Genomic DNA, 27,023 nt, shown 5'->3' with positions numbered 1-27,023 from the left:
GTATGTTTTTAGCCAGCGTCATTATGACTAACCAGGAAGTAGAAATACAGAAAAATTCTGTGCTATCACAAAATTCTCAGAGCATTTGATGATAAAAAGAGAAGGAACCCATTCCAACCTTGTGATATAGTCGCCAGTTCATTAATTCTTTTGCAAATGGGCCTTGACTGATTTTTTCCCCTCCAGTTCTGCCGAAAGTAATGCCATTTCTAATATAATCAGGTGTTAATTGAGCTTTAAGAGAAGATCCATAACTTCATACATTTTCATACCTCAGCTAAAGTTTTCATACCTCAGCTATGTTAGCATATAGAGTTCATATGTAGCTGCCAAATTAAACTTTAGTTAAATAAATCTTTGCTTAGAACACAACTTTCATTGGCTTCTTTGCTCTTTGGGGCTGGGGGGGGGGCTTCCCCTGACAGCCCCAGAAGCTCTTAATAAGATTTTTTTTTTCTTGATTTCCCCCCCTAAAAACTAGGTGTGCCTTATTGTCCGGTGCGCCTTAGGAGCGAAAAATATGGTAACTGAGTACTGTGGGTATAGTTCTATGCCATTTAGTACTAATCAATAAAAGAAGTCCCATTTATCATTGTCAGTTTATTTTTATACCACATTTTCCTGAAGTAAATCTGTCCTACAAATAGTTCACACAAAAATTAAAGTCTTAATGCAATAATACAATAATAATAATACATAATAAGATATACAGTATCACTGCAACATAACACTACATAATTAATTACCAACAGTTTACAGTTCATTTAACGCACACAAAAATTTAAAAAGTCCTGTATACAGCTTGCCAGTAAGTCAAGTCAAAGTACCCATTAAGCCAGAGGATCCCAACCTTTTTGGTACAGTGGCCCACATGTCCAAATTTACTCAGTATGATGACCCATTGCTTTATTGTCTCCTGAATTTTGGGCTTCCAGAACTCCTCATATCGTAGTCAATTTTAAAATTGCTCCCCATCCTCCTCCTTCCTGTGCCCCACCCCCCTTGAATTTGCAATTAACTTTTTATTTAAGGGGTTTAATTTTAAAAAGTTAATAAAAATTTAAAATACATAAAAAAATTAAGTGTTTATTTTACAGGTGTTGTTTTATACTTGGAGTTTTTAAGAATTAAAACCAAGGTGGTGAGGCATAAGACAAAATTAGAGAGAGCAGTAATTGCTGCTGCTTCCCCCTTGCTGCAAAAATCCAAACCCACCTCATGCTTACTATGGGAGGTCAACTATGTCCTGCTGTTCCTCATTGTAGAGCTCAAACAATATAAATTTTCTATACAGACACCCACACTTCTTTCTGCTACTTTCTAATAACGGGAAGCGTTCCCTTGTACTAGGAAAATATAAAAGGTGGCCACATTATTCTTGCATGCAAATAGAGCACACACATACACTCCCCATGTGCATACATACCCCCCCCCCACACACACCACACAAACCTCTCCTTCTCTGCCTAAGTGCATCTCTTGTCCCCACCACACTCACATACGTACACATCCCTTTCTTTCACATGCACACACGCACCACCAATATGTATCTCACCAACAATTGTGCATACATACTGTTCTCAATCACAAACACACATTGCTTGAGGGAAAAACCCAACCCTGTCAGAAAAGGGGCAGAGAAAGCTCCTGCCACCAGCTGCGCCTGGCTGGCAGCAACAGCATCCTGAGCATGCAGGGAAAGCCTCCCCACTCCTTTCCGCCCCAGCCTTCCTTTAAAAAAGTAAGTGGCTGGCAGGCAGTAGTGGCACGAACAAAGATGACAGTGCTCCTCACTGGAGCATTCTGACAGGGCAAAAGCACTGAAACCTGCAACCAATTTGCACTTGCAACCCACTTGCAGGCCATGACCCTTCAGCAACCTAAAGCTATTCTCTGCGTTTAGACCCTGAACGGTCAGGTTGATCACTCCCCCACCAACATACCACACCAACATACCACAAAGATGCCTTGGTATGGGCTGGCCTTGCTTAACAGCAACGGGTTGCAGGCATGCTTCTCCCCCGAAGGATATGAGTAGATGCATATCTGCTCATCAGTGAGTCATCACAGCCCTCTTTAATGGTTCTGGTCAGCAATTTGGGGGCAGGGGTGACCCAATTTTAATTCTCTTCTTTCAAAGCAATTGATCAGCTGCTGTCAAATCTGAGAGTCCAACTTCATGTGGCTATCCCATATTGTATTGGGACACTGAAGTTACTGAAGGGCTGCTGAGACATGATGCTTTCAAGCAGTGTGAAATGCTGTTTATACACTACTATAGACAGTAGTGTTCAAATAGGAACTGTGATCATCACTGAGAGAACTGATGAAAGTCAGTGTTGACATGGTGACTGTATGGCATCAATGTTCTGAGCAAAATGCAGTGCCTCATAGAGCACGCCAGCTGCTTTATCTCAGGCATACATAGTTGTTCTTTACCCAATAGTTACTGTAGTGTAAAGCATGCAGAACAGTTAACTTGTGATTGCTTTCTGTTATGCTTATTCAATGCACAGTGTGATCATCTATGAAAATTTGTCCTTTGCACAGTGCATGTTTGAAGTTTGCTGCTTTGACACAAAAGCTAGATGGGATTCTTAAAAGCAAAATAAAAATCTTAATGTGGAATCTTTAAAGGGGTAACTTTGTGGCATTGTATTTCCAATTAAGTGGTTAAAGTTCTAAAGATATTGATATGATTTTTCTCTTTGAAACTCAATGCATTTTCATCTTTAACCTCTCCCCACAGACATAACATGATTTCATGAGCAAAGGATGTTTGTATGTCCCCATATCTGACTAAGAGTTGAGGCCAACAACTCTCCTGAAATCAATTTAAGGCAGAAGTAAAAACAAGAAAGAGGCAAAGCACAAAGGCTGCTGAGATTGTTGTTGTTGTTATTTCTATTATTATTATTTCAATACAGCTTTATATTTTATAGAACAAATCTCAAAGCAGTTTACAACACATTAAAACATCAAATACAGCCATCTAGGAAAAAACCAAATCCAAGCTTCATAAACTAATTTTAGTGCAAGTTGATTCTGTGGAAATGGAAAGTGTAGTTAACACTCACAGGCATCCACAGAACCTGAATGGCCAAAGTCATTGAGCGGAAATTTGTGTTTGGCAGGATCCTGTGTGTCTCCTTGTCCTTGACTTTGCAGTTCATACCTGCGCCAGGTTAGAGGACGGTGCCCTTCTCAACTCCGATTTGGGAGTTGGGAAAGGGGGCAGGGAACTTCTCCAAAGTGTGGGAACTTACTTGCACGACTCTCTAGCTTGAAATGTAGAGGGAGAGGTTGCTTTGGTGCTAGGCTGCCACCCCATCAGGAGTGTCTTCACAGCACCAAAATGGAATCTTCATTCTTCATTCCAGAGATGAGTTGCACCTCCAGACTGGAGAAAGAAACGGGGGTTTGTCTTGTTGCCCTCACCAAAGACCAGTAGGGTACTTGTGAGTGGAATTGAGGCCCACTGATTAGTTATTTCCCAAAGCTATATCCATTTATTTGCTTGCTTGCTGTGTTTGATCTGTGCTTAGGAAATAATATCTAAAGTTGTAATTTCATATTCCCCTGACTTTTAAAAGCAGTAATTTGCATAATTTTCAACAAGTTGGTTTTGTCTGTTCTGATGCAGACAAAGCTGCTAAGTCGTCTAGAACGAATATTTGAAGCCTGTTTTCCTCCTGTAACTGTCTCTGAAATGGAAGAAGAGATTGCTCCTTTAAATCTCTTGTTGGAAATGGGTAATAAACCTGGGAGGACAGAGGAGACCTCGTCACAAAGGTATGGACCATTTTTAAATGTGATACATACACAGAAGCATGCAAGCTTTCAGTGATGTTTTCTGAGGGTGTATAGCAGTAATCTTCTAATGGCTGCAAACATCAATGGATTTTTAGTTACTGCTTGCATTTTGTTTTCTTTTAAAAAGCATAGTTCAATGTGGTTAGTTTTTAGTGACTGCTTTTGCTGCCACAGAATAATCTACTTGGTGGGTTTTTGTTGTACTTTAAGTGATGTGCAAATGAGGTAGTTAAATAGGATGTGGCTTATTACTTACAGTTATATTATTTATTAATATGTTGAATTCCAAGTAGACATCATTCTGTTTGCTACAGACATCGTTTTCTAATTATAAGTTAGAAAAATAATTGTTCTGAGAACCTTATACCACTGTTATCTCCCTAGAGGTTTGGTGTTTGGGCTTGTGTTTAATGGTTATAGTGTTATATGCCAGTCATTTAAAGATGCAGATTGAAGTGGTTAAAGCTGCTGAGTTTTAGCATTTCCTCCTCTTCACTGTTTCATTTGATGTATAACTGACTATGTAGGGAACTGCTAGATGTGTGGACAGAGCTTCAGGATATCCACGATGCATATGGATTGAAATATCAGTGGGGTGGCTCCCTCAGCAACAAAAAACTCCTCTGCTCTCTGGGAATCGACACAAGAAACATCGTGAGTTATCCGCAAAGCCAACTAACCAACAATTTCTTCCATTCTATTGGTACACAAAATAAGTGTGCGATATTATTCCTAAGAATGTTGTTGTTTATATTAAAATGTATTTATTCTATCAGTTGCCCAAAATCTGTTACTCTTGTGTGACATACAAAAATGACAAACAATTTCAAATTGTCCGTGTAATTTTATATAGTAGCAGTTATGCTAAAACAATCATTTCTAAATTTGAGAATATGTCTAAAAATCATGACAAGCAACAATTAATACTAAATGCTGCATCAGATAGTCAGGGACTCTTCAGAGGGGGGTGAGTGGGATTCTGGGGGCAGATGAGGAAGGGATAGTCTCATGTCATGAGTAGAACACAGCTCACATGACATTGACTGCAACCCAAAGATACTGCATGAAAATAGCTAACCATTGACCCAAAAATGAGTCTTGAGGCTAACTGGACTTCACAAATAAAATGTTTCAGTCTAATCAGATGGAAATTTCTTTTGTCTTAGCTCTTTACAGGTAACAAGAAGCAACCTGTTATAGTGCCCATGTATGCAGCAGGATTGGTAAGTTTTTTAACTGTTTTAGGCAGTTTCCTTAGAAAGCCTAGAATTATCTAAACTTTCTTGTCAGAAGTAATTGTAGATTTGGTATAATACCTACATCATGTTTTATAGTCCATAAAAAGAATGATAAGTATTTTGGTTGTTACTTAATATTTTAGCAAACTAGATAGATCTTAATTTTGTTAAACTATATTTAGAGGCACTAATATCACACACTTTGACTGTGGCTGGGCAGAAATGGGTAACAAATTCCTTTATGTTCCCTCCCTTATAGTCACTTTCAACCATTTGTCCTTTTTTTTATCTTTTTAAGTTATGTATGGTATAATCATCTTTTAATTATTAGTTTTTATCCCTTATCTGTTTTAAGTCTTATGTGTTCAGTTTATCTGTTTGTTTTATCTTATGCTGGTCTGTGACCAAAATAAAGTTTGTACTGATGCTAACAAATTTATAAAATCATTGTACGGCACCCCAGTGTTTTCTCTTGGTTTGAAGATCAAATAGTTCTGAACTACAATAAAATCAAAATAGTTCTGTAATACAGTAAATTTGGTTAGAAAATCAAAAAGTTCTATACTACAGTATTTTGTCCCTAAAACAAATTAAGAGTGGCTTTTTGTCATTTCTTTAACGTGAATTATAAAAGTAAACTTTAAATAATAATGCTAAGTAGTCAATCAGGGGAATATACAAAAGTGAATCCAGCATTATCATTGGAAGAATAATTGTTTGTTTCTTTGGGGTTTGACTAATTTTTGTTTTTCCTAAAGGGTGGTATTTGAGCAGATTCTGTGATGTCTTAATTTCTAGGGTATGTTAGAGCCTACAAAGGAACCCCTGAAACCAATATCTGCTGCAGAGAAAATAGCTTCCATAGGACAGACTCCACTTGCATCACCAGAGATGAATATATGTACAACTGATCAGTTCCAGGTAAAAAATAATAATGTTTTGTGGCATTGATGCCACCATCAAAGGGCTCTGGGCATATGCCTGTTGAGAGCTCATTAGTTTGGGGTGGGCGGACTGTTGCTTCTCTTGACAACTTGTATAGTGCACCAACGTCCCCACTCCACCCTGCCTTGAGGTCTTGTCCTCATGCCTGAAGAGTCTCATAGCTAGATCTCTGGCTGACTGCCAACAGAGAGGAGGCTCACACCTGCAAAAGGCTGTAGTGAGTTCTTCTGCCTCAACACTTTCTAATAATCTATAGCGAATGAGCTGTCCTGACCATACAATATACCTAAATAACAGCTTCCAGTAGATTAAAATGGTTATTTTCCTATACCTCTTCTTATGAATTTGCCCTTTTCAGTTTTAAGGCTGTTGTGATACTTATAGAAATCACATGCAAAGATTTTAATCCTTTCCCTATTGGTTTTAACCCTCTTGTGCTTTTGAAAGACGTGCCAGAGTTAAAAAAAAATAACACTTTCTATCCTTGAATGTTTTTCCCTCTCGTGCATTTAGATATAGATTATCTTTCCTAGTCCTGTTAAATTCTAGATGATTGGAAAAAGAACAAGTGATTGGAGGAAGTGATCTATAATCTACTTTAATTGAAATTTTGAACATAACCAAAAAGGATAATTGATACCACTTATTTTGTCGGTTTACATCTCTTGTGTTTAAAACCAAAAAAGGGTATCCAAACAGTAGGATGATCAGACTTGCTTCTTTCTATAGGAGTATGCAAACTACTGAGTTTTGCAGAACATGCCTCTAGAGCAGGCCTGCACAGCGTACATGGGTCACTTGCAACCTTCCAAAGGATTTTGTGCAGCTTGTGAAAAATGCTTTGTCCATGCCCGCTTGGCTCTGATGGGGAGCTGAGCACTCATCTTGCCCAGCTTCCCTGTTGCCCAGCCTACCCCTCTCTCATTGCAGGCAGCTCGCTCACTCCCCTTGAGGCGGAGGCGGCTGTGCCTCACGCACCTCACGCTTTCCCATCAAAAGCAACCTTCAAGTCTCAAACAGGACCTAGAAAAGCCCCCTTGCTGCACAACACCTGCCCTCCTCGTGAATCCTTCCTGAACCCCAATGAGGAAGGAAGGAAGGGGGAAAACTTGTAGGGAAGGCTGCTGAGAGAAAAGCCCTAGATATGTGCTAGCCAACAGGAAAACTCCCTACCCAACTGAGGTCATCCCCTGGGAAACGGCAGCAGTGCTCCCCAAAGGGAGCTTCCTTCTGCCTCCAGCTGAGCCCTCCACGGACCCTCCATAAGCACCCTGACAGATCAGCAGGGTGGGGGAGAAACATGGCACCCAAAGGACCCACCACTGGAAGCTGTGAATGCCATGGTGGCCATGCCAAAGAGGAGGCCACTGAGGGGCACTGAGACATTGAGCCACAAAGAAGGAAAACCTGCAGGCCACTAAACCAACCCGCTGGCAGATTCCCACCTCCCCTCCGCAGTTGAGGTTGCCCCCCCTCCAAGAAACAACAAGAAGTCCAAGTAGACAGTAGGGGCACCAAGAACAAAAAGGGAGGGGAGAGGTAGGTAGGTAGGTAGGTAGGTAGGGAGAGAGAGAGAGAGAGAGAGAGAGAGAGAGAGAGAGAGAGAGAGAGAGAGGAGGCAGAGAAAGCAAGAAAAGTACCAACAGTGATGAGAAAAAATACTTTTATTTTGGCCCATACCTACTGCCAAGTTGTGCAGGTCTGCTCTAGAGGTAGTTCTGATAAAATATTGCTATTTTTAATTCCATTCCCATTTGGAACAAATATTACAACAATTTTTTTCCCATGAAACATTAACATATATATATTTTTGAAGTCTGATAACTAGAATTAGATCTACATAACAAATTGCTTGACTCACCCTACCTGATCCAAAGCATTGTGTTGAAATTATGCATGATGTATGTGTTTTCTTGCCAGTTTTGGATTTGTTCAGAATATCTAGCGCTGGCACATAAATTCTCCTAGTTGTCACCAAATGTTTCAGGAGATGTGTAGATCGCTGAACAGATTAGATGAATTGGGTGAATAGACTGTGTGCCTCTCAGCAGAGGGCATCCATAATAGCAAGTTGGGAAATCTCTTCGTGATTTCTGTGTGTGTATTTCAGTGGCTAGCCCTTTGGTAAGTTAGAGCTCTAGTGTTTTATAAAAGTAAGCTTCAGAACAACTTCACATGCAAGTCTTAGAATCTCTCCTATCATAATTGAAAATTTGTGTAGAATGGTCGGTAAATGTCCTCAGCTGCGCTTTTGTCCATTGCATTTGCATTATTTAGATTGTTCTCTATGCTGTAATCATTATGAGCAGCAACAAGAGATGTAATGAAACAATCTGTTGGCACACTTTGATCCGACCTTGCTTTGATGCCTGTTCAAAAAAAGGTGATTCTGCAGTTCACTATGAATGTATAAAAGTAGAGGTAGCAAAAAGTAGAGGGGCAGCAGAAAATAAAGAGAGGCAAGCCTGTTTATGGTAATAACTAGAAGGCTTATTCTTGTAGATAATAATGAAAACTGCAGATAAAAATTATGAAAATTGTCACTTTATTAGGATTCAAAGATACCACTTCAGAAAGAAATTCCAGTAAGAGTTTTTGCCTTTTTTAAAAAAGATTTAAGTATAAACCAGCTTATGGCTCTCCTTTTGCGTAGAGAAATCGGATAAGAAGTACCTTCAGACAGCCCCCCCCCCCATTCTTGCCACAGCTTCCACACTTCAGTCCCTAAACCAATAGATTTAGTATACGTGTCTGTTGATTATATATGCCTGTTGGTTTAGGTTTGCCCATTGATGTGCAACCAAATAATACTTTTAGTTATTAATAACTTAACAATTATTTTAAGATTAAATAATTATTTAAAGAGGATCCCACTGAGCCAGTTTTATCCGTCTGAAGTTGCATATAACAGTTAAGTTGCGTTGTAAGTGACTTTAAGGGTTTTCAAAGCTGCAAAACTGATGATGCTGTTATAGGCAGAGGGGTTTTCAGATGGAACTCACCAGAACTGAGTTCCAGCAGCTCTTTGTATCATGCTGGTAGCTGTATAGAGGCACGGCGCCCAGAGCTGCGTGTAAGAGGCTTCAACTGCACGGTGCTTGTGGCTTTGTGTTGGAGGCCATGTGGTCGCATCAGAGGTAACATCGTAACGCATCCACAGCGCTGCCCCCCCAAAAGTGTTCTTCTCCCCCTAAAAAAAACTCATCAACTTAGGGTTGTCCGTCAAAAAAATGAGGAGTTCCTGCACTTCTTTTTCTAGGAAAAAAAAGCACTGGTTACAGGTGAGGCTGGTTCTGTTTCTGCTGCCCTGATCTTAAGCATTCCTGTCAGTGTTACCTGCCAGAGTGATAGCTCTGCAATGCTGGCATAGTATAATGGCCTGTTTAATTGTATTTTGGCAATATTTGCAACTCCCCATGAAAATTTCCAGACCAGGCAGTCTAGGAACAATCTGTAAACCATAGTTATTCTTAGGTTACATGAAACACTGTTTTTATGACTTCAGTTTAGTTTAGTTATTACCTCTGGCTCATTGTCCTTTGGCTTTTCAATTGTTGCTTTTTTGCTTGCATGCAAAAGAACTTCATGCGACACGTTTTGTTATGCTATGACCTGACTGTAAAATTTGATTTCTGACTTTTCAACTCTAGGAATCTCTACCACCTGTCCAGTTTGACTGGAGTAGCAGTGGCCTTACTAACCCTTTAGATGGTACGTCTCTCCGTAGAGCCTCTAGCACAAGAGCTAGAGTTAAGAAACCTACAAAGTTCAGACAAACATCTCTCTGCTGATTTATTTTATATATATATCTGTGTTTTTGCGTGTGTGTGTGTGTGTATGTACATACACACACACACACACACACACACACAAACACAGATAGATATATACACACATACACACACAATTTCTTAACTTTGGAAATTCAGGCTTTCTTTCTGTTTAGTTATGCACTATTTAAAGCAGTCTGTAGTGTTTAAGAGCAAGGTAATACACCATTTTGCTGAATTGGTGTTGCATACACGCAACCACATTACATGTTCTAAGAATGGAATAGTTAAATAATTTTTGTTTACTTTATAGCTATCGCCTCAACAAACCCTTGCCTGTTTAGACTTTTGTAAAGTTTGAAATGGCATAGTCAAGTGTGTAATTGGGCTTGCTTTCAAGCACAGTTTTTAACATAACCTGTTTGCAAAAGGAACAGTTTTTAAATTTTTAGTTTTAAAATGTGCATATATTTTATCAAAGCTTCAAAATCTAAAGGCCTCTAAATTTAAACTAGGGCTAGTAGATAGTGACATAGTTTCTTAGCCATTTGTTAATAATGCTGTTGAACTTGTCATAATTACTGGCCATACCAGTGACCTAAAAACACTGCTATACGATGTTTAAAGATGTGACCACATTTCGGTCCATATCAGAGTGCTGAAGGAAAGCCTGGATGGACTCTCTTGCTGTTGTCTGGTGTCTTATTACTGCAGTCAATTCATCTTGCTTTCTTTTAACAGTTTCTTTAAAATATGTATATTTGATTTTTCTGTTTCAGTATTAAAGGGGAACAATGTAGTTTGCCACCAAGGAGCTGGATGTAATGAGAACCATTGTTACCAATATTCATATTTTGTTTTGCTAACCTACTGACAATCTGCTACTTTAAGCTATAGATACAATTTGTCAGTCTCTTTAAATTATGTAGAGAACATATATGATTTTGAATTAGATGAATAGTTTGGAATTTTGAAAAATGTTTCCCTTTAATTAATCCCTTTAATCTGGATCTCTGGTTCTGTCCATTTTTCTAAACAATGTTGGCTACTTTTTAAGTTATTAGTGTTGAATTCCTTGCTGCATTTGTACATTAGAATGTACACTGACTTGTTAACATCTTTAGAACCTACAAACTAATATTGTAAGCACTATTATGTGAATTTTTTTTTTATAAAACAAAACTATGTAATGAGTACTAATTATAACTGGCATGTTCAAGTGTGTGTCTTACCCCCTTTTTACACATAAATCCCTCCCTTGGCTTACCTTCTATATGGCTGCCTACCAACACGGTCACTGAATTTCAAGCTAGTGGAGGTTCCACTCTTCTGAACCTTGATTTCTTTGGGCCCGTGGATGACAGTAGCTCTAGCGCCACCACCACCACCATCCCAGGTCAGCAGAGTGCTACACTGCAAATTTAATCTCTTAACATTCTTACTAAAAGCATGAGCCGCATTATGTGACTTTCCTACAAACAAGAAGAATGTCTATGCTCCACTTTTCTCTTAAGATGCCCACCTTCAATAGTTCCCCCTTCTATCATTTGCCTCCAGTAGTTAGTTAATACTATTTGGTTGGTACTCTAGAATGTTAAGCAAAGAATGGATTTTAAGAAATTTTAAGCACTTGAAATGCTTAAAACAATTTTAATTGTGGGCTAAAATCTTGATGTATCCCACTTGAAAATGCAGTTGGAATAAAATCCTAGTATTCCTGAGAATGTTGCTCAGTTGAAAAAAATCTTAAGACTATGATTAATGCACTTGCTTATGGGTCTCATTAATCTTAGTACTTAACATCTTCTGAAGATAACCAGTAGATGGCTGCAATTTCTTCTTGCAGTAATGAAGTTTACAAACAAGAGCTTGCACCTAGCTATTTTATAGATAAGCTTCGCTGTTGTCATTTAAGGCAATATAAATGTATTGTAGTTCTGCATGACACTTAATGCCTTAAATATTTTAATCGTTGAGTTGAAAAAACTGCAAATTTAGAAGAAAAGTCTGATTAGTTACAGCATATCTTTTTACAGAACAGTCTGTTTAAGTTTAATTCTCTTGAAAGATAAAGCTGTTTCTCACTTTACCTTGAATTATTAATCTGTTGGGAAATCAGAATGCAAAGAGATGTGGTTACTAAAGGAGTGGCATCTATTAAATCCTGCAGCTGCAGGATTATTGAACAAAGGTGGGGGAACCTGTGTTCCTTCTGATGTTGTGGTTCTTTCAACTCCTATCACTCCCAGCCTGCATCACCAATGACCAGGGATGATGAGAGTCATCGTTCAACAACATCTGAAGGACCACAAGTTAGTCATTCTGGAACAGAAGATGTGAACACATTTCCCATACCCTTGTACAGTCCTCTGCTTGGAGTTTATGTTTCTTGATAGAGCAGAGTTTTGCCCATGCACTTAAGGGATGGGGAGAACAGGATTCCATTATGATCTGTAGATATTTTTTTCATGGGTGGAAAAACCACGTCCTTGATTTTTTTTGTGTGTGTGAGGGTTCTTATACGTCATTGTCATGATTAATTTTTCACTTCTAGTGTTTATGTTTCAGAACTACTTGATCATATTTTCTGGAAGTCAAAAGTACAGAAACTTCTTGAGTTTTGTATGGTAGTTTGATATAAAACTTCACACACTACTTTTAAATCCATCTATGCATTCCACAGTATTGATGATTATTAGTAGACATTTTTTGGCATCTAGTAAAATACAGTTTGACTACTTCTGATACATTCATTTGAAGTGATTATAAAGAAGGCACCTTATCATTTATTATGGATTTTCATTAGAATATTGTCAACAAATTTGCAGATGTCATCATTGCTTGTAGGTTTTCTGGCTTGTTTCTTGGAAAGTCATTTGCTTCTAGCCTGCAGCTCTCTGTGTGGGTTATGTATGTAATTTTGTGTGGTGTGTGTGTTTTGCCTAAGCTAGGTGCTTGATCTAAACTTGGTTGCCTAAATTTCCTCAATCTCATTAAGGTTTTTATAAATAAACGCATTTTCTTTAAAAATCCTTTTCTTTTGTTAGCTGCCTTTTAATCATTTTGGTGAAAGGCGGTATATATTTTTTAAAATATATGCATTTAAAATATAGGTATATATTCTTTATGGGTATTAGTAGACACTTTTAGATAATATTGATCTATGGCACTAATTTTTTTAAGCACTTTAGTGAAATGATTGCAGTATCAGAACATGTAGTGGTAGTAGTTATAATAATCATATGCTAAGGTAATAAATTTCACCTAATGAGTGTAGTTGACAAGTGGCTTGAAAATACAAAGTGCTGCAACATGTTACAAATCCTTCTTAGATATTGGAAATTTCAGTTGTGATTTTTAAAATCTTAAATACTGACAGCTTTATTCAGTGGCATACCTTAATGGGATTTCAGAAGCTTTGTTTCTTGTAATGTTATTATTTCTGTATGTAACTCTTCAGAAGCCCTGGGCCTGTTGTATTTAAGGGTTCTGTAAACATCTGACAGTATTTCAAATGTATTCTGTATTTTAATTTGAGATTTGAACATGGGACTGTTTCAGTTGAATTGATCGCAAGGTTGAAGTGGATATGAGACGCAAGTGCTGCTCCATCTTTGCCTTAACCGAAGGATTCTCTACTTGATCATTCTACGTAACAGATAGTGTCACCCTTTAACCTTCATATGAATCATTTCTGATGAAAGTTTTGTTGTGGTATATCTTGGAGTCCTCATCAAAATTCTTTTTTAAAAATGGATGTCTTCCCATTTTTGCCATTTTGAACTCCTAGGTGTCTCAGCTTTAAAAAAAAAAAATATTAAACTGAATTCCATCAGTTTGTCCAATTATATTACATATTTCTAGAAGCTTGCTTTGAGATATTTCACTGAATCCTGAAATCCACTCTTTCCATAATTGTGTCCAAATAAAAGGTGAGAAACAAATAAGAAGGTTGAGAAATTGTTTATACTTTAGTGAAGAGGGGAAAAAATTGCATGAGGACTTCAAATACTCTCTACTTGTATGTTCTACAGAGACAGTGGAATGGAAATGGAAGTTAAAGAATCAATGTGTAGCAATTAAATAATGTTCTAAATAATAATGTAAAGCCTTGGAGGATTTTGGTATAAGAAGAAAATGATTATTCAAATTTGCTTTTCGCTCCTGGCTGTTATCTTTTATGCCAGTTTTATCTGCAACTCCAATTCTCTGAGTAGTGCATGATGAAAACTAGCAAGTTGTATCTCAATCACATATTAGACATTTAAGTAGCTCAGATGTTTACAGAAGATGGAAATACAGTATCCTAAATTGCAATTGAACATGTGACACTTGTTTCCATCTATCACTGATTATAATTTTATGCTATAAGGTGTGGATCCAGAACTGTATGAGTTGACAACTTCCAAGCTGGAAACCTCCAACTCCACCAGTAAAGTGACTGATGCATTCGCAAAGCTAATGTCCACAGTAGAGAAAGCAAGCACATCAGCAAGGTAAATCACTGTGATTAGTGACCCTTATTATTGGAAGTTAAAGCTTGTTCAGTAACTGCAGCCTAAATATCACCTAATGCATGAGTTCAGTTCCTTGATAGATCTCCTTAGATCTCTATTGCTGTACTAGTATATATTTTTCACAGATTCTATTCTGCTTCTAATGTCACAATTAAATCCATTGGATTGAAATGAGTTGTCAGAACTGTTGCTTTTAAAGTTTTCAGCCTATCCACAGTGGTATGCAGCCTTCTAGTGGCTCATCTGCACTGCTGAAAGCTCACTTGTAAGCCATAAAGCTGATGTTTCCCATGTTATAAACTGTTAGTGACAGCAGGAACATAGCTTCTAGCTGAAAGCAGAAATTGTCTTCGATGTGAAATGCCTTAACACTTTTGCGTATATATAAACACACTCTCTCTCACACACACACCCCAGCTACTGCATAATCCCTTTTCTTGTGCAATCCCTTCTTTTGTGCATAGCATAATAAGCAGCCATCACTTATTGACTAACTATTTCTAGGAATCTAGAAACAGAATCTGATTTGTTCCTATGTAGGGAATGGGATGAAAGACTGCGAGCAGGGATCCACTAGTCTGTAATCTGAAAGTAGGATAATGGACTGTGCTCGGGCTATGCTTGTGTGCTGCATCACACAAATCACATCTGATTTGTGTGTTACGCCTATTTGTTAAAACATTTATATCCTGCCTTTCCTTTAAAAAGCAAGTGTGTAATATAGAATAAAAGTACAACATGGACTTTTCAGATTGTGAATATGGTAGCACTGCTTCCCTAGGAATGTGTAGCACTCTTGTGAATTGCACATTATGTAGCTCCATGCACAGATACAACATGTGAGATGACTGTGCTGGTTGACAGGTGCTTGGATACTAAAGTAGTGAGTTGTGGCAACTTGCACGTGCTGTGAATACTCATTTTAGCAAAGATTTGAGGTGATGCAAAACATTGGCTTTCATTCAGTCAGCTCACAAATTCAAAAGTAGCAAGTTGTCATGAGCTAAACTGAAAGTATACAGATAACAGCTGTAGCAGGGAATGCATGAGGCTATTGCAGAAGTTAACAAATGGTACGTGTGTAACTCTTATTGCAAGAGCCCTTTACACATGGAACATTAACTCCTGTAATGGCCTCATTTTCAGAACTATTTCTCTGCTGTGTTACATTCAGCTGTTTGCCACTAGGGGGGAGTGCTAAGCCTTGATGAATCTTTGCTCAGGTCATTTTCAACTTGGCTTTTCATCAGTTCTGATATAAGAAAAGTGAAAATGCAGTGTGTCCTCCTGCTGACACTTTATTTTTTGTTTTATTTTTACTTACACTGTAGCCTTCAAAATAGAAAACTAAAGGCTTCAGTCTTTCATGCCAGAACATTCTTTGCCTCCACTGCTTCTGTACAATGTAGATATTACCCCCCCAAAAAAGCTTAACCTCATAATATTTTTGCCAAGTGCATAGGGAGTTGAAGACCTCTTTACTTATGCTGACTCTTCATAGGTTTGTAATGATTTGCCTGACCTGACTTTTTCAGATCTGGTAGAGATGGACAAGGAGAAAGGGGGTAAAATGTGAGTGAAGTACCAAAGGCAGGAGATGGGCAGTGAGAGATCATCTTGGTACAAAGATATAAAATTAGCATGAATGCTGCTCTTCCAAAGTACAAGAATTATTTGTTGTGAACATAAGTGTGATACACTATCCTGTGAATGTGTCCTTTATGTTATATTGCCTAATCTACTCTTAGGCATGAGTTGCACATAACATAGATGTTGCACGTGGTGGCAGCTGAAGGAGACTGTGGTGTTGAATCTTGTTAGACCCTGTCCTTTGCTCATGCCACTGTTAGAGGAAATTTTCCGGGTGGACAGAAACCTTTTATGTACTGTCCTGCTTAGCTTGTCTGTGTGGGTGGAGTTACTATGGAACAGCTGGGACCACGTACAAGTTTCCAGCATTGGACACATCTCAGTTGCTAAATAAATACTCACTTTGAATTAATGTTTATCCTCTAAACCACAAATGCAGCAGGGAGAGAGACAGGGAAAGAAAAACTATTCACAAGGATGTCTATTTAAGCGGGGGGGGGGTACCTAGAGCAGGAAGAGTTGCCATATTTAAAATTCCATCTCAGATTGGAATTGTGATTAAAGCCTCTGTGTTGCTTGTTGAAATGAAGGAATTTTAATACATTGTCTTTTTCACTTGAGAAAAAAAAAATCACGATGGCTTATTTCATTTCAAGAATAAATGTTAGAACAGTACTAATTTTATTAATAGAATACTATGCATTCCAAAATAAGGCCCTTCAATTCTTGGGAGCAGCTTCTTGGGACACATGAGAGGCTACAATAGGGAAGAGGGCATAGAAGTCCCATTCCACTTACAGTGTTTTGGATCTGAGCTAATGTATCCTAATTTACATATATATCAAAGGAAGTTCAGATCTATGACGTAAGTAGAATATGCTTATTAAAGATGACATCAAGACACCAACTCACTCAAATGAGGTTTATTCAGTCCAACCATAGCAGAATGTGACAAAAAACACTGTATTCCTCTTTTTTTTCCTTTTGGACAGTAGGAATTGTGGATGTTCCATACAGCCTGTTTATTCACACTGTTTGGTTCTTACCCTTCACTTTCTAGTGCTATTATTATTTTCTAACCACAAAAAGTCTAGTAGGAAAGATGATGAAAAATCCACTGGAAAGTGCATGATAATAACCCCTAGTTGACAAGGTCATATCTAGCTTCCACATAATTTGAGATTTCAACAGGGACTAGAACCTCCAGACACTTTTTATGTGATTTGGCATTCCTTCATGACACCTACCATCGTTTTCAAGAGCCTGGCAAATCTTGGAACTGTGTTTGATGATCTGATGAAGTTGATCGTCTTTACATGGACTTTCTTATTTTAACTCATGTAAAACCACTCATTCTACATGCCTGTTTCATAGTTTCGTTTGTCACTTTTTAATTTTTGTTGTTATTATGAAATGAAATAATAATATAATCTCTGCATAAATATATCCAGATGAATACTTAGTAAATAGGCAACATTTTATGGATGAATACTTAGTAAATAGGCAACCCCCTCAGATTTTATGTGAACATAATACACTTAAATTCTCAGTAAATAGCTAGTCTGGAAGCTCGTTGTGTTCACTTTTTCCATGTTGTGCCTCTTTACTATGCTGAAACTTTACCAGTCTGTCTGGGCATATTACATACTATGCAGCTATCTGCAAACAAGGCAGCCTGGATCAAAGATGTCTGCCTGCCTTCGTTAAACCTATTAGCGACAGGTTTTTTTTGGCTTCTCTCTTAAAGGATAACTATCTGGAGTCCCAGGGGCTACATTTCAGCCCCCTACATAGTTTCTAATCCCATTTTGCCCAGAAGAAAAGTAACAGAACAAAAAAGACTCATTCCCTGAATATGTGGCACAACTACTTTATTGTGCACAATCAAGGTACAGGAAAAGGGCTCCCAATACCTCACTGTGAACAGTGAAGGTCTGAGCAGAATTCACCCTTCTTGTTTTACATTCCTGTCAGAAAGTTGGATTTTGGTGTTTGACATCCTCATGGGAAGGGTAAGATTTGGGTTTGTTGGTTGTGGTTTTTTAAAGTACTTTAGAAAGACATAGCCTTTCTAAATATAGCAAACATTTTTATATGTGAACTGTTTCAAATTTCTGTGATGTTCCGTTGACACAAGATACAAATTTTACTTTTCACCCAGTAGCCGATGCAAGAACTGCCATAAATGGTCTGGGTCTTACTCTGTGAGTTTTAGTATTGGGCATATGAGTAGCAACTTTTTTGGAAAAGGTCAGCTCTTTACTAACATAGGAGATGCCCACACTGCACTCTTCTGATCATGAATGTGGCAGAGACCTAAGACATATTTTACAACATATGGGAGATGAGTCACATTTAGACGGTGTTCTCAAATTTCCACTAGGAAAGTATATTATCAAACTGGAGATCTAGAGGTAAGGCTCCCAATCAGTGAGTTTTGCTGTAATGCTATTAAATATTTAATTAGTTAGATTTGTTGTTTTACAGATTCAGTTCAGTCTTCTGGTACAGAGTCACTTTGGCCACATTAACTTTAAATCACAGCCATCTAAAAATAAGTATTAAATGGTGCTTTGGAATTAACAGGTTAATCTCTAACTTGCATGAGACCTATAAATGGTCTTTAAGTCATTTGATTAAATAGTTAAACTGAGTCCCTTGTCTGTGTATACAGGATATTTTACTTTCTGTTCTGAAAATGCAATACAATACTGGCACTTGTGAAGTTTGACTTTGAAACAGTATTTTATTAATTAATATTGTCAGTATACTGTCCTGAAAATTACCAATATTTGTACCAATATTGTTGTCAGTCTGTCGTCTGTCTCTCCCCCCCCCCCCCCATTTTCTAAAGACTGGGTTGAAAGAGATCAGCTCTGCCAGTTCTAGCAGATATTATTATAGAAATATGCTTGTATAGCCTTTCAGATTCACCTTCTTTTGTGGAAAAGTGAATTCTAAGCAGCTAATAAAAATAGTTTCTGCTTTAAGTGCAACACCACAGATGCAGTAGCCCATACACAATAAACGAATGTGGCGGAATCTCATCTACAAAGAGCCTACTCACTACTGATGTCTTCCTTCAGACACCTACCCTACGAAACACATGCAGAGAGCAATTTTGCCCAGGAGAGTGGTAGGCTCTGCCTCACTGGGCATCTTCAAGCAGAGACTTGGTTGCTATCTAGTGGGGTTGAACTACCTCTGGATTTCCTACATTATGACTGAAGTTGGATTATGTGGCTTACAAACCCCCTTATTGCCTTTTAGGGCTCTTTATGTTTAGAGAAAAAGTGGGTGGGGAAAACATTGTAGGTTCATAAAACTATGCATGTTGTGAAGAAAGTGGCTAGAGTTTTCTCCCTCATAATAATAGAACTTGGAGTCATCCAGCAAATTTAATTAGCAGTAGACATAGAAAAAGATAATTAAGTTTTGGAATTCACTACCACAGAATGTGGCTATAACCAATAGCTTAGAAGGCATGAAAAGGGAACTAGACAAATGCCTGGCGATATCAATGGCTCTGGGGCATGATACTGTATTCCTTACTCTGTTTTTTCTGCTAAGATGTACAGTAGGAATTGTGAACCCAGAACCCAGTTTCAGAGGGCAGTTTGCTGCTGAAGACCAGTTGTTGCAGAAAAGGTCTACTACCTTCAAGCTATGCTCATAACCATCCAAATGCCTTTGGGAAACCCACTGTGGGAAACATGGAAGTGAGCTAGATGTTCTTATGTTCATAAACTTAGAAGAAGCTGGTGCTACATAAGCACACATGCTAGAATGGAAAGTAGGTTTTATACATGGTTGGTCAAGGGAGTATGAATTAGGCTTATGTGTGTCCCCTTGCATTTGTGTTCTACTGCACATGGTGCATCTCTATTCATAATCCGACACCAAAGGAATCAATTGTATTACTTGTGATACTTTTCATACAAAGGAGAGAGACTGGCTTTACACCCCACAGTGTGAAGTCCTCTCAGAGCAGTGTAATTATATCCTCCTGAGCAAAGAAAGCAGGGTTAGTATCATTGCTTTGGAGCCATAGCCACAGGTTTATGGTGGTTACAATGCACGAGTTTGCAATGCAAAGCTATAATAAATTTGTTTCCTTATGCAGAGGCACTATGTATTTAGGTATCTTGAAGTGTGCATTGATGGCAATCTGCAGAAATGCAATATTTGTTAGTCTTAACCTGCACTACAGAACAAAGATGAACCCTGAAGATGTCACAAAAATAGAATGAGGGAGGAAAGTTTCTTGATTTGTAGTAGATAGAAATGTATAACAGTTGTATAATAGATTCTTTGGTTTGGCACAGAAATCATAAGAAGCCACTCAGTGAAAAAGTCCCCATAGTTTATCTACTTACTGGGTTGTGCATAATGGGAAATGAAATGAAACAGAATACATTTGGCACATTGCCACCCCCTCTCCCCTTTTCCTCACGAAAACTGGAGGAGTGGGGTGTACTACAACTACCAATGTGATCCTGACTCTGCAAATAAGTGTGAATGAATCTTTATTGATTGCATTTCTACTGTACAGTTGTTTACATGTTTGTAACAAGTAGGCGGTATTGCGTATGCTGGTTGTTGTTGAAAACCAGATAATGTATAGATTTTTTTTAAAAAAAGGCACTCAGACACACACAAATACATATTAATGTGTTTTTACTGCTATGTTAGAAATAATCCCAGTCTTAATTGGCTTGCACTCTGCCATCAAAATCTAATAATCTAGAATCTAGTCCTCATCAGAATCTAGTAAAGGGAAGAGGTAAATGCAAACATTATTAGCTGAGTGGTGCAAGCTTTTGTGTAATACTGCAATAAAGCACACTGGCACTTCAGAAACTCTCATAAAGTTATTCACTGCAATCCCCCACATGACCCATCTGTTCAACAACGTCATAAAAGGGGCCCGCATCCCTAAAACCTGGTCCTCCTCCAAGTTAGTCTCTATTCCAAAGCTACTCAAGGACAGCCGTAAGGTAGAACTAGACACTGGAAGGACCTATCAGAAGTGAACATAGACCACTGGTACCAAAATGCATGGGAAACCGCCCTACTTGAGAAGTTAGCCAACCAACTCTAGCACAGGGACAAACAAAGACACCTTCACCCTGGTGCGGCTCCTCTTCTTCACATACACAGCACAACAGGACAATGACCTATCCCTCCCTCTCAACAGCATATAACAACCTGCACACACACACACACACACACACCCCACAGATACAAACAAGCCACACTGCAATCAACTGAACACAGCCGACCAAACTCGGGACCCCCTGACCTCTCACATTATCAATAAAAAGAAATAAATACATAAACAAAGGACCTAGCCATGGGATGCTGATACAAACCCTCTACACTAATAATAGGCAATAGACCAAAAGAACAAGACCCCATCTCTCTTTCCCCCTTTCCCCCAAATGCAAGATGTCTATGACAAAAGTGTCTCTCACTAAATGTAAACGAACTGTGAAAAAGACTAGGAATTGAAAGTGGAGACAATAGATGCACCTTTCCCTCTTTGTCTGTTCATTTTGTAACACAAAAAACTTTAATAAAAACTAATTTTAAAAATGTATTCAGTATATTCCTTAGATATATATTTTGTGGGTAAACCAAGCTAGTGAAAATGCAGTTCTCTCCTGGCGTTGTTTAGGAATGTGTTCCTACAGGTATATAAGCTAGTATTATACTGTAAAGCAAAACTTATTGTGTTGAAACAATTAGAAGAAAAGAGACATTTCTTCAGTATTGCAACTACACGTAAGAGGGTATTACTTGAAGAAAGTACAGGCTAGATTGGTTCATAGACTGTTTCTGTGTAGCCATGTACAAACAGTAAACTTTTACCTGTGGGGCGGGCAGAGCAAAATGAGCAATTATTTGTGTTATCTTGAAATCAACCTTTCTACAGTCACCTGTGCTGACATTTCGCTTCTGTTCTATGCCATGTCCATTTAAGAATTCCTTTGTGAGTTGTGCTGCAAAAAGTCTGCACTTCTAAAATTGTAAACTAAGCACAAGATTCTAATGAAATAGGGATAACTGGTATCACTTTCGTCATTAGAAGTCTGAACTTTAGGGACTTTGGGGTTAGAGTGGACTGCAAGAAACACCAGGTTCTAGTCACAGTAACATGTTCTCTCTGTTTAGTGTTCATGAATTCCATTTCAAAAGTAGAGATTTGGGGGGGGGGGTTGTCTTATGTAAGGTTTTCTGTGAAAATAAGGGTATGCTCACAACCCTGTTCTGCAGTGGTTGAAAGGTATTTCATACTCTTAAGCTCCTGGATATGCTCAGGTACAAATTCTGTATCTTCTATAGGGAAACATGTTGGCTAAGATGACTTCCTCTATTCAGGTATCTTTCCACAGTGATTTTAACAAACATGATATAAGATTCAAGTGTTCAACAGATTTCAGATTCTATTTCCTTTCAGTTATGGATGCAGTAACTTAAGGGTTTTGATTTCATATTTAGTTAATAGGTAGTGGGATTTCATCCTCTAGCAGTTGTGTTAAGGACCTGTTAACATTTCAGAATGAAGCATTGAATTTACATGAAGTTCTGGATGTGAGGAGAGAACCAGTTTTCTCATTGCCAGGGTTGTAATAAGCCCCATATACTAAATAGCCACGTGAGGCAATATTAGAAGTATATGGCACAACTTTCCTTCAGAGAGGTTGCCTTATCTGAAGACCTTTCTCTAGCAATTCTGAGTAACTTTTCTTTTAACTTTTTTTTAATAGAAAGCCCAAAAAGGAAGAACAACTCAGTGAAGAGGCTGCCAAGGTGATTTCTAGCCTTCCTGACTTATCTTTCATGCATGCCAAGGTGTTGATGTTCCCAGCCACATTAACACCTTCAACAAGTTGCCAAGGCAAGGTAGACTAAGGTGAAGTAAATTGGACAATTTCCATTGATTCTTGCCCTAGCCCCCCTTTCTGGGTCCTATGAAGTGATCTTGCTTCAATTAAAAATAATTCAAGTTCAGATGATTTGTTGGTAAGCAGCACTAGAAAGGTATACATACTTATGTATATTTATTTACATATTGGAGTCCTAAATTTATATTAGACAAATGTAAATAACTGGAGAGGATTGAACCTTTTTTGAAGATTTATTCTTTTTTGTTGTGTTGGGGTGTAACCATTTTGTCTTTGTGGAATACACTGGTAGTGTCCTTCTTACAAAACTTTCTAAACAATTTTTAAAAATTGAAATTTCCAACTTTTGCTCTTCATGAAATTTCCCTTTGCCCCCCACCCCACCCAATTTAATAACTTACCCTTGATGAAAATCCTTCTACTGAAAGCTTTAAAGCTTACGGTCTTTCAGTAGTCTTCTTTTAAGCAGGCTGAACCTTCCCTTATTTTTCATCTCAAGTGGCTTTTTTCTTTTTTGCAGGGGTGGGGTGGGGCTAAGTGGTTGATTTTTTTGATTATTTTTTTTTTAGCTTTTTGACTTCTAACAGTGTGGATTTATCATCATTGCCTTTCAAGAGGTTTGCTATCAATTCTCTTTGGTTAAGTGATCACTGCCTAAGCACTTGATTCTCAAGATCTATGTGTTAATCAATTTGGTTTGGGATGGAAGGACCAAAACTGTCTAAATGTCTTACACTGAAGTATACCTGTTACATTTTTTTTGTTGTTGTACCACTATCCCTATATTTTGATTTTGCACAGTGTAAATTTGACATAATCATAGATTGCTATGGTTTAGGCTGTATGTACAGTAAAACTATGGGTTGTAAATGTTTGGGGAAATTCCTATGGAAAAAAGAGAATGCTATGTAGAACAACCTCTAACAAGGTTTATGTGCATGCCTGAGGTCTTTTTGAAATTTCAGTGTATAAATTTCCTCTTAGCTTACACAAAATAAAAAATAAAGTTATATAGTCTGTTAACGTGTGTAGTAATATTGTTTTTCTTCCTACTTTTACAGTACTGCCAAAGGCAGTAGGAATATCGCTTTTTCAGAGAGAAAAAGTCTACTTGCAGAATATTAACTCTGTACCTTAACAAAAAGCACTGGGTTGGGGGTTTTTAAGAGCCAATGCATTTTTTTGTTAACACATGTGGGAATGTGTTCCTTCTGTTGTACCAAAGTTGTCTGGAAAACCAAAGCATTTGGGCCCATGGCTGGAGTTCACAATGGAAGCTCACAAAAGTCTCTTCCTAGTTGGTAGGGCTAGGTCAAAGAGGTTGGTGGTCACTTGTGGGTTGCTCACCCACTTCAAAACTCTTCACATAAGGGGCACACTCATTGTGACATACAGGATAATCTATAACACTTCTGCCTTGTGCAGAGAAAAAGGTAAGGTTCCCTGCTAACTTTTTCTGTCCAGTACCATTACAAATATCCTTTCATAGAAGAGCAGTGCTTTGTAGTTTCTCATTTTGCCTTGCCCCCTGTGGACGCTTCCTAAAAACCCAGACACATAGTGAAGAGTTACAGTTATGCTTCAAGACAGTTCAGGCAAAAACATTCCTTTTTAAACCAGGCCTTTGACTTTTAACAATCTATGGCCTTTTAGAGTGGGTGGTGTGTTTTAATGTATTTTTTTCTCCTTGTATGTATGCATTTTTAAAAAGTTGTTTTGTAAGTTGTTTTGAGTTGTGGTATAAAAAGAGCTACTGATACATTTAATTTATAATTATAACACTTTGTTCTGTCTTAACACCATCCTCTCTTTAGTGTTGATTGCTTTTCAATACGGAATGAAATTTTTGGTTAATATTTTGCATTAACAATGTCTTGTTAAGATATTAACTCTCTTAAATATACAGGCACAGCCTTCTGAATGCCAATACAGTGGTGCCTCGCAAGACGAAATTAATCCGTTCCGCGAGTCTCTTCGTCCAGCGGTTTTTTCGTCTTGCGAAGCAAGCCCATTGACGGCTTAGCGGATTAGCGCTATTAGTGGCTTTTAGCGGTTTATCGGCTTAGCGGATCAGCTGCTAAGCGGCTTAGCGGCTTAGAAAAAGGGGGGAGGAAAAAAAACCTGCAGGAACTCGCAAGACATTTTCGTCTTGCGAAGCAAGCCCATAGGGAAATTCGTTTTGCGAAGCGCCTCCAAAACGGAAAACCCTTTCTTCTAGCGGGTTTTCTGTCTTGCGAGGCGTTCGTCTTGCGGGGCACCACTGTAACAGTAACATCAGATCATCTTATTTTATTTACAGTATTCTTTCTATTGCATCTCTTTCTTGTGTCCCAAATTGTTTTGCCTCTTCATACTCCCACCAATTGTGAAAATAGCTGCCCATATAAGCCACATTTTCTAATACGTTGTGGCCAGTAGGGCAGTGTTAATACAAAACCACTATGCAGGAAACCCCTGCAATGCTGAACTCATGCTTGTAAAAATCCCACTTGCTTTAACAATTTGTAGAATATATTCTCTATAAAGCTGATAATTCATTAGTAGTAATGTGTTCTAGCCTCAAACATCCTTACAACTATTTTTCTTTCTTCCCACTTCTAACAACCTGTGCTGCATGGTAAAAATAAGTGCTTTTGTTTCCATGCCCTAAAATATTTGGTAAAAAAAGAATTCACCCTAATGGTATAGCTGCAGAAAAGAACTATATAGCTATTGTATCAGGACGGTGGTTGAGAGTTAACTCAAGATTCAAGGCTAGTAGGATCAGCTATTGAAGGCTTTCCAGGAGGGGGATGGAGTAGGAATGCCAGCTGCAAGCTGAGAGCTTCTGTCTTCACACAATTGCCCTTAGTGGCAGCTGCCCATTTGTCTTGATGTGCAAGGGCTGGTGCTCCAACAGAAACAGGAAGGAGACGAGGAGAAGGAGGTTGACTGATCACTAATGTTCAAACACAGACCGTTAGCTTCTAGTTAGCTATCCTCTTTATCTTAAGTTCTCACTCCATCCCTGATAGGACAGACTTGTTACAGGCTTTCTGTTTTCATAGAGAATGGTTTATTCTTACGCAGATTCTCTCTCTGTGTTTAATATGTATAACAGAAAGAGTGAAAGTGGTATAGGACAGTGATGGGCAACTCAGTCCAGCCCAATTCCAGAAACACCTTTGCCATACAGCTCAGGTGCTATTTTGCATTCAAACGGGGTCAAGGCTCTTTACTGTAGATGGGAGCTAAGACCTTCAGAAACCTCCACTTACTATGCCCACAAGCACTAATTTTCTTCTGCAGTAGGAAGTGCTAATATTACATCAAGCTCCATGTGATGTTTCCGTTGGTTGGCAAGGAAAAAATACGTATACGAAAAGAAGAATTCCAGAATGCCAAGATCCAAGTTTGGGGCAATTACTCTTTGGTGAGATAACCCCAGCAGAGATTTAAATTTTCAAAATAAGCAGCAAAGCATGCAAATATAGGCTGTTAGACCTTTAAAATATGCCTTTCTATGTTCCTTCAAAAGTTCTCTCTTCCCCCAGCATGGAAAAAGACCACATGTTTGGTAAGTCAGTCAGTAAAACTTGGCTTAGTTACAGTGGTGAAAGTTCCTAAATTATTGGCATAGGTACTCAAGGAAGGCTTGTTAGAGCCATCAGTCTGAACTTGGAGCAACCATCTCAAACCCTTTTACACATTGCACTTCTCTGGTAGACTGAAGGGGAACAATACGCTTGACTAGCTTCATCTCAAAGTGAGGTGTTATGATTTAGTTATGCCTGTGGTGTTAACCCCTTCATGTATTGATTAGACTTAAGCATGTTGGTTATATGAGGCTAGTTATTCCACAGTTTCCCATGTCTATTCCTCCACGGGGGAGAGAGAGACAACTTTGAGGGATAATTTTGAGTTGAATGGAATCATAAAAAGGAAAAGAGTTGAGCAGGTCCTCTCCCTGCCACTCATTCCCTTCACTCCTAACTGCCAAAACTGCTTTGCCAGGGTGGGATAAAATAAGGAGTGGGAAGGAAAGAAATAATCATTTGAACCTCAAGTATACCTTCCTCCCCTTTAGAACACCCCAGCCGCTCACTTGCATTTCACTTTTCCTTGACACGCTCACAGAAGTGATAATGGGAGGACCCTACTAGTCAGTCCTTGTGCCCTGTGCTATCCAAAACTCCTGGGGTTGCGGTGCTCATCTCACTTTACTGGCCGAGGGAGCCGGCGTACAGCTTCTGGGTCATGTGG

At 38.5% G+C, this 27,023-nt stretch overlaps 1 protein-coding gene across 3 annotated transcripts in view; it reads left to right on the top strand.

Moving 5' to 3' along the window:
* Positions 1 to 23,804, top strand: part of AFTPH (aftiphilin) — a 41,107-nt gene extending 17,303 nt beyond the window's left edge. Inside the window, exons 3-10 of one of the 3 annotated variants that reach the window (XM_079969769.1) lie at positions 3,644 to 3,792; positions 4,341 to 4,467; positions 4,980 to 5,036; positions 5,850 to 5,972; positions 9,647 to 9,707; positions 11,076 to 11,162; positions 14,139 to 14,262; positions 22,644 to 23,804. In XM_079969769.1, coding sequence (XP_079825895.1) covers positions 3,644 to 3,792; positions 4,341 to 4,467; positions 4,980 to 5,036; positions 5,850 to 5,972; positions 9,647 to 9,707; positions 11,076 to 11,162; positions 14,139 to 14,262; positions 22,644 to 22,788 — 873 coding nt within the window. In that variant the 3' untranslated portion in view covers positions 22,789 to 23,804. Of the gene's footprint in view, positions 1 to 3,643; positions 3,793 to 4,340; positions 4,468 to 4,979; positions 5,037 to 5,849; positions 5,973 to 9,646; positions 9,708 to 11,075; positions 11,163 to 14,138; positions 14,263 to 22,643 lie in introns of those variants that run through there. The other 2 variants (XM_079969770.1, XM_079969771.1) reach the window with 2 other exon arrangements.
* The last annotated feature ends 3,219 nt before the right edge of the window (positions 23,805 to 27,023 follow it).

The sequence above is a fragment of the Podarcis cretensis genome, assembly GCF_951804945.1.
Source record: "Podarcis cretensis genome assembly, chromosome: 3".
Classification (NCBI taxonomy): Eukaryota; Metazoa; Chordata; class Lepidosauria; order Squamata; family Lacertidae; genus Podarcis; species Podarcis cretensis.
Note: the sequence above shows the minus strand (reverse complement) of the source record. Positions and strands in the feature narration are given on the sequence as shown.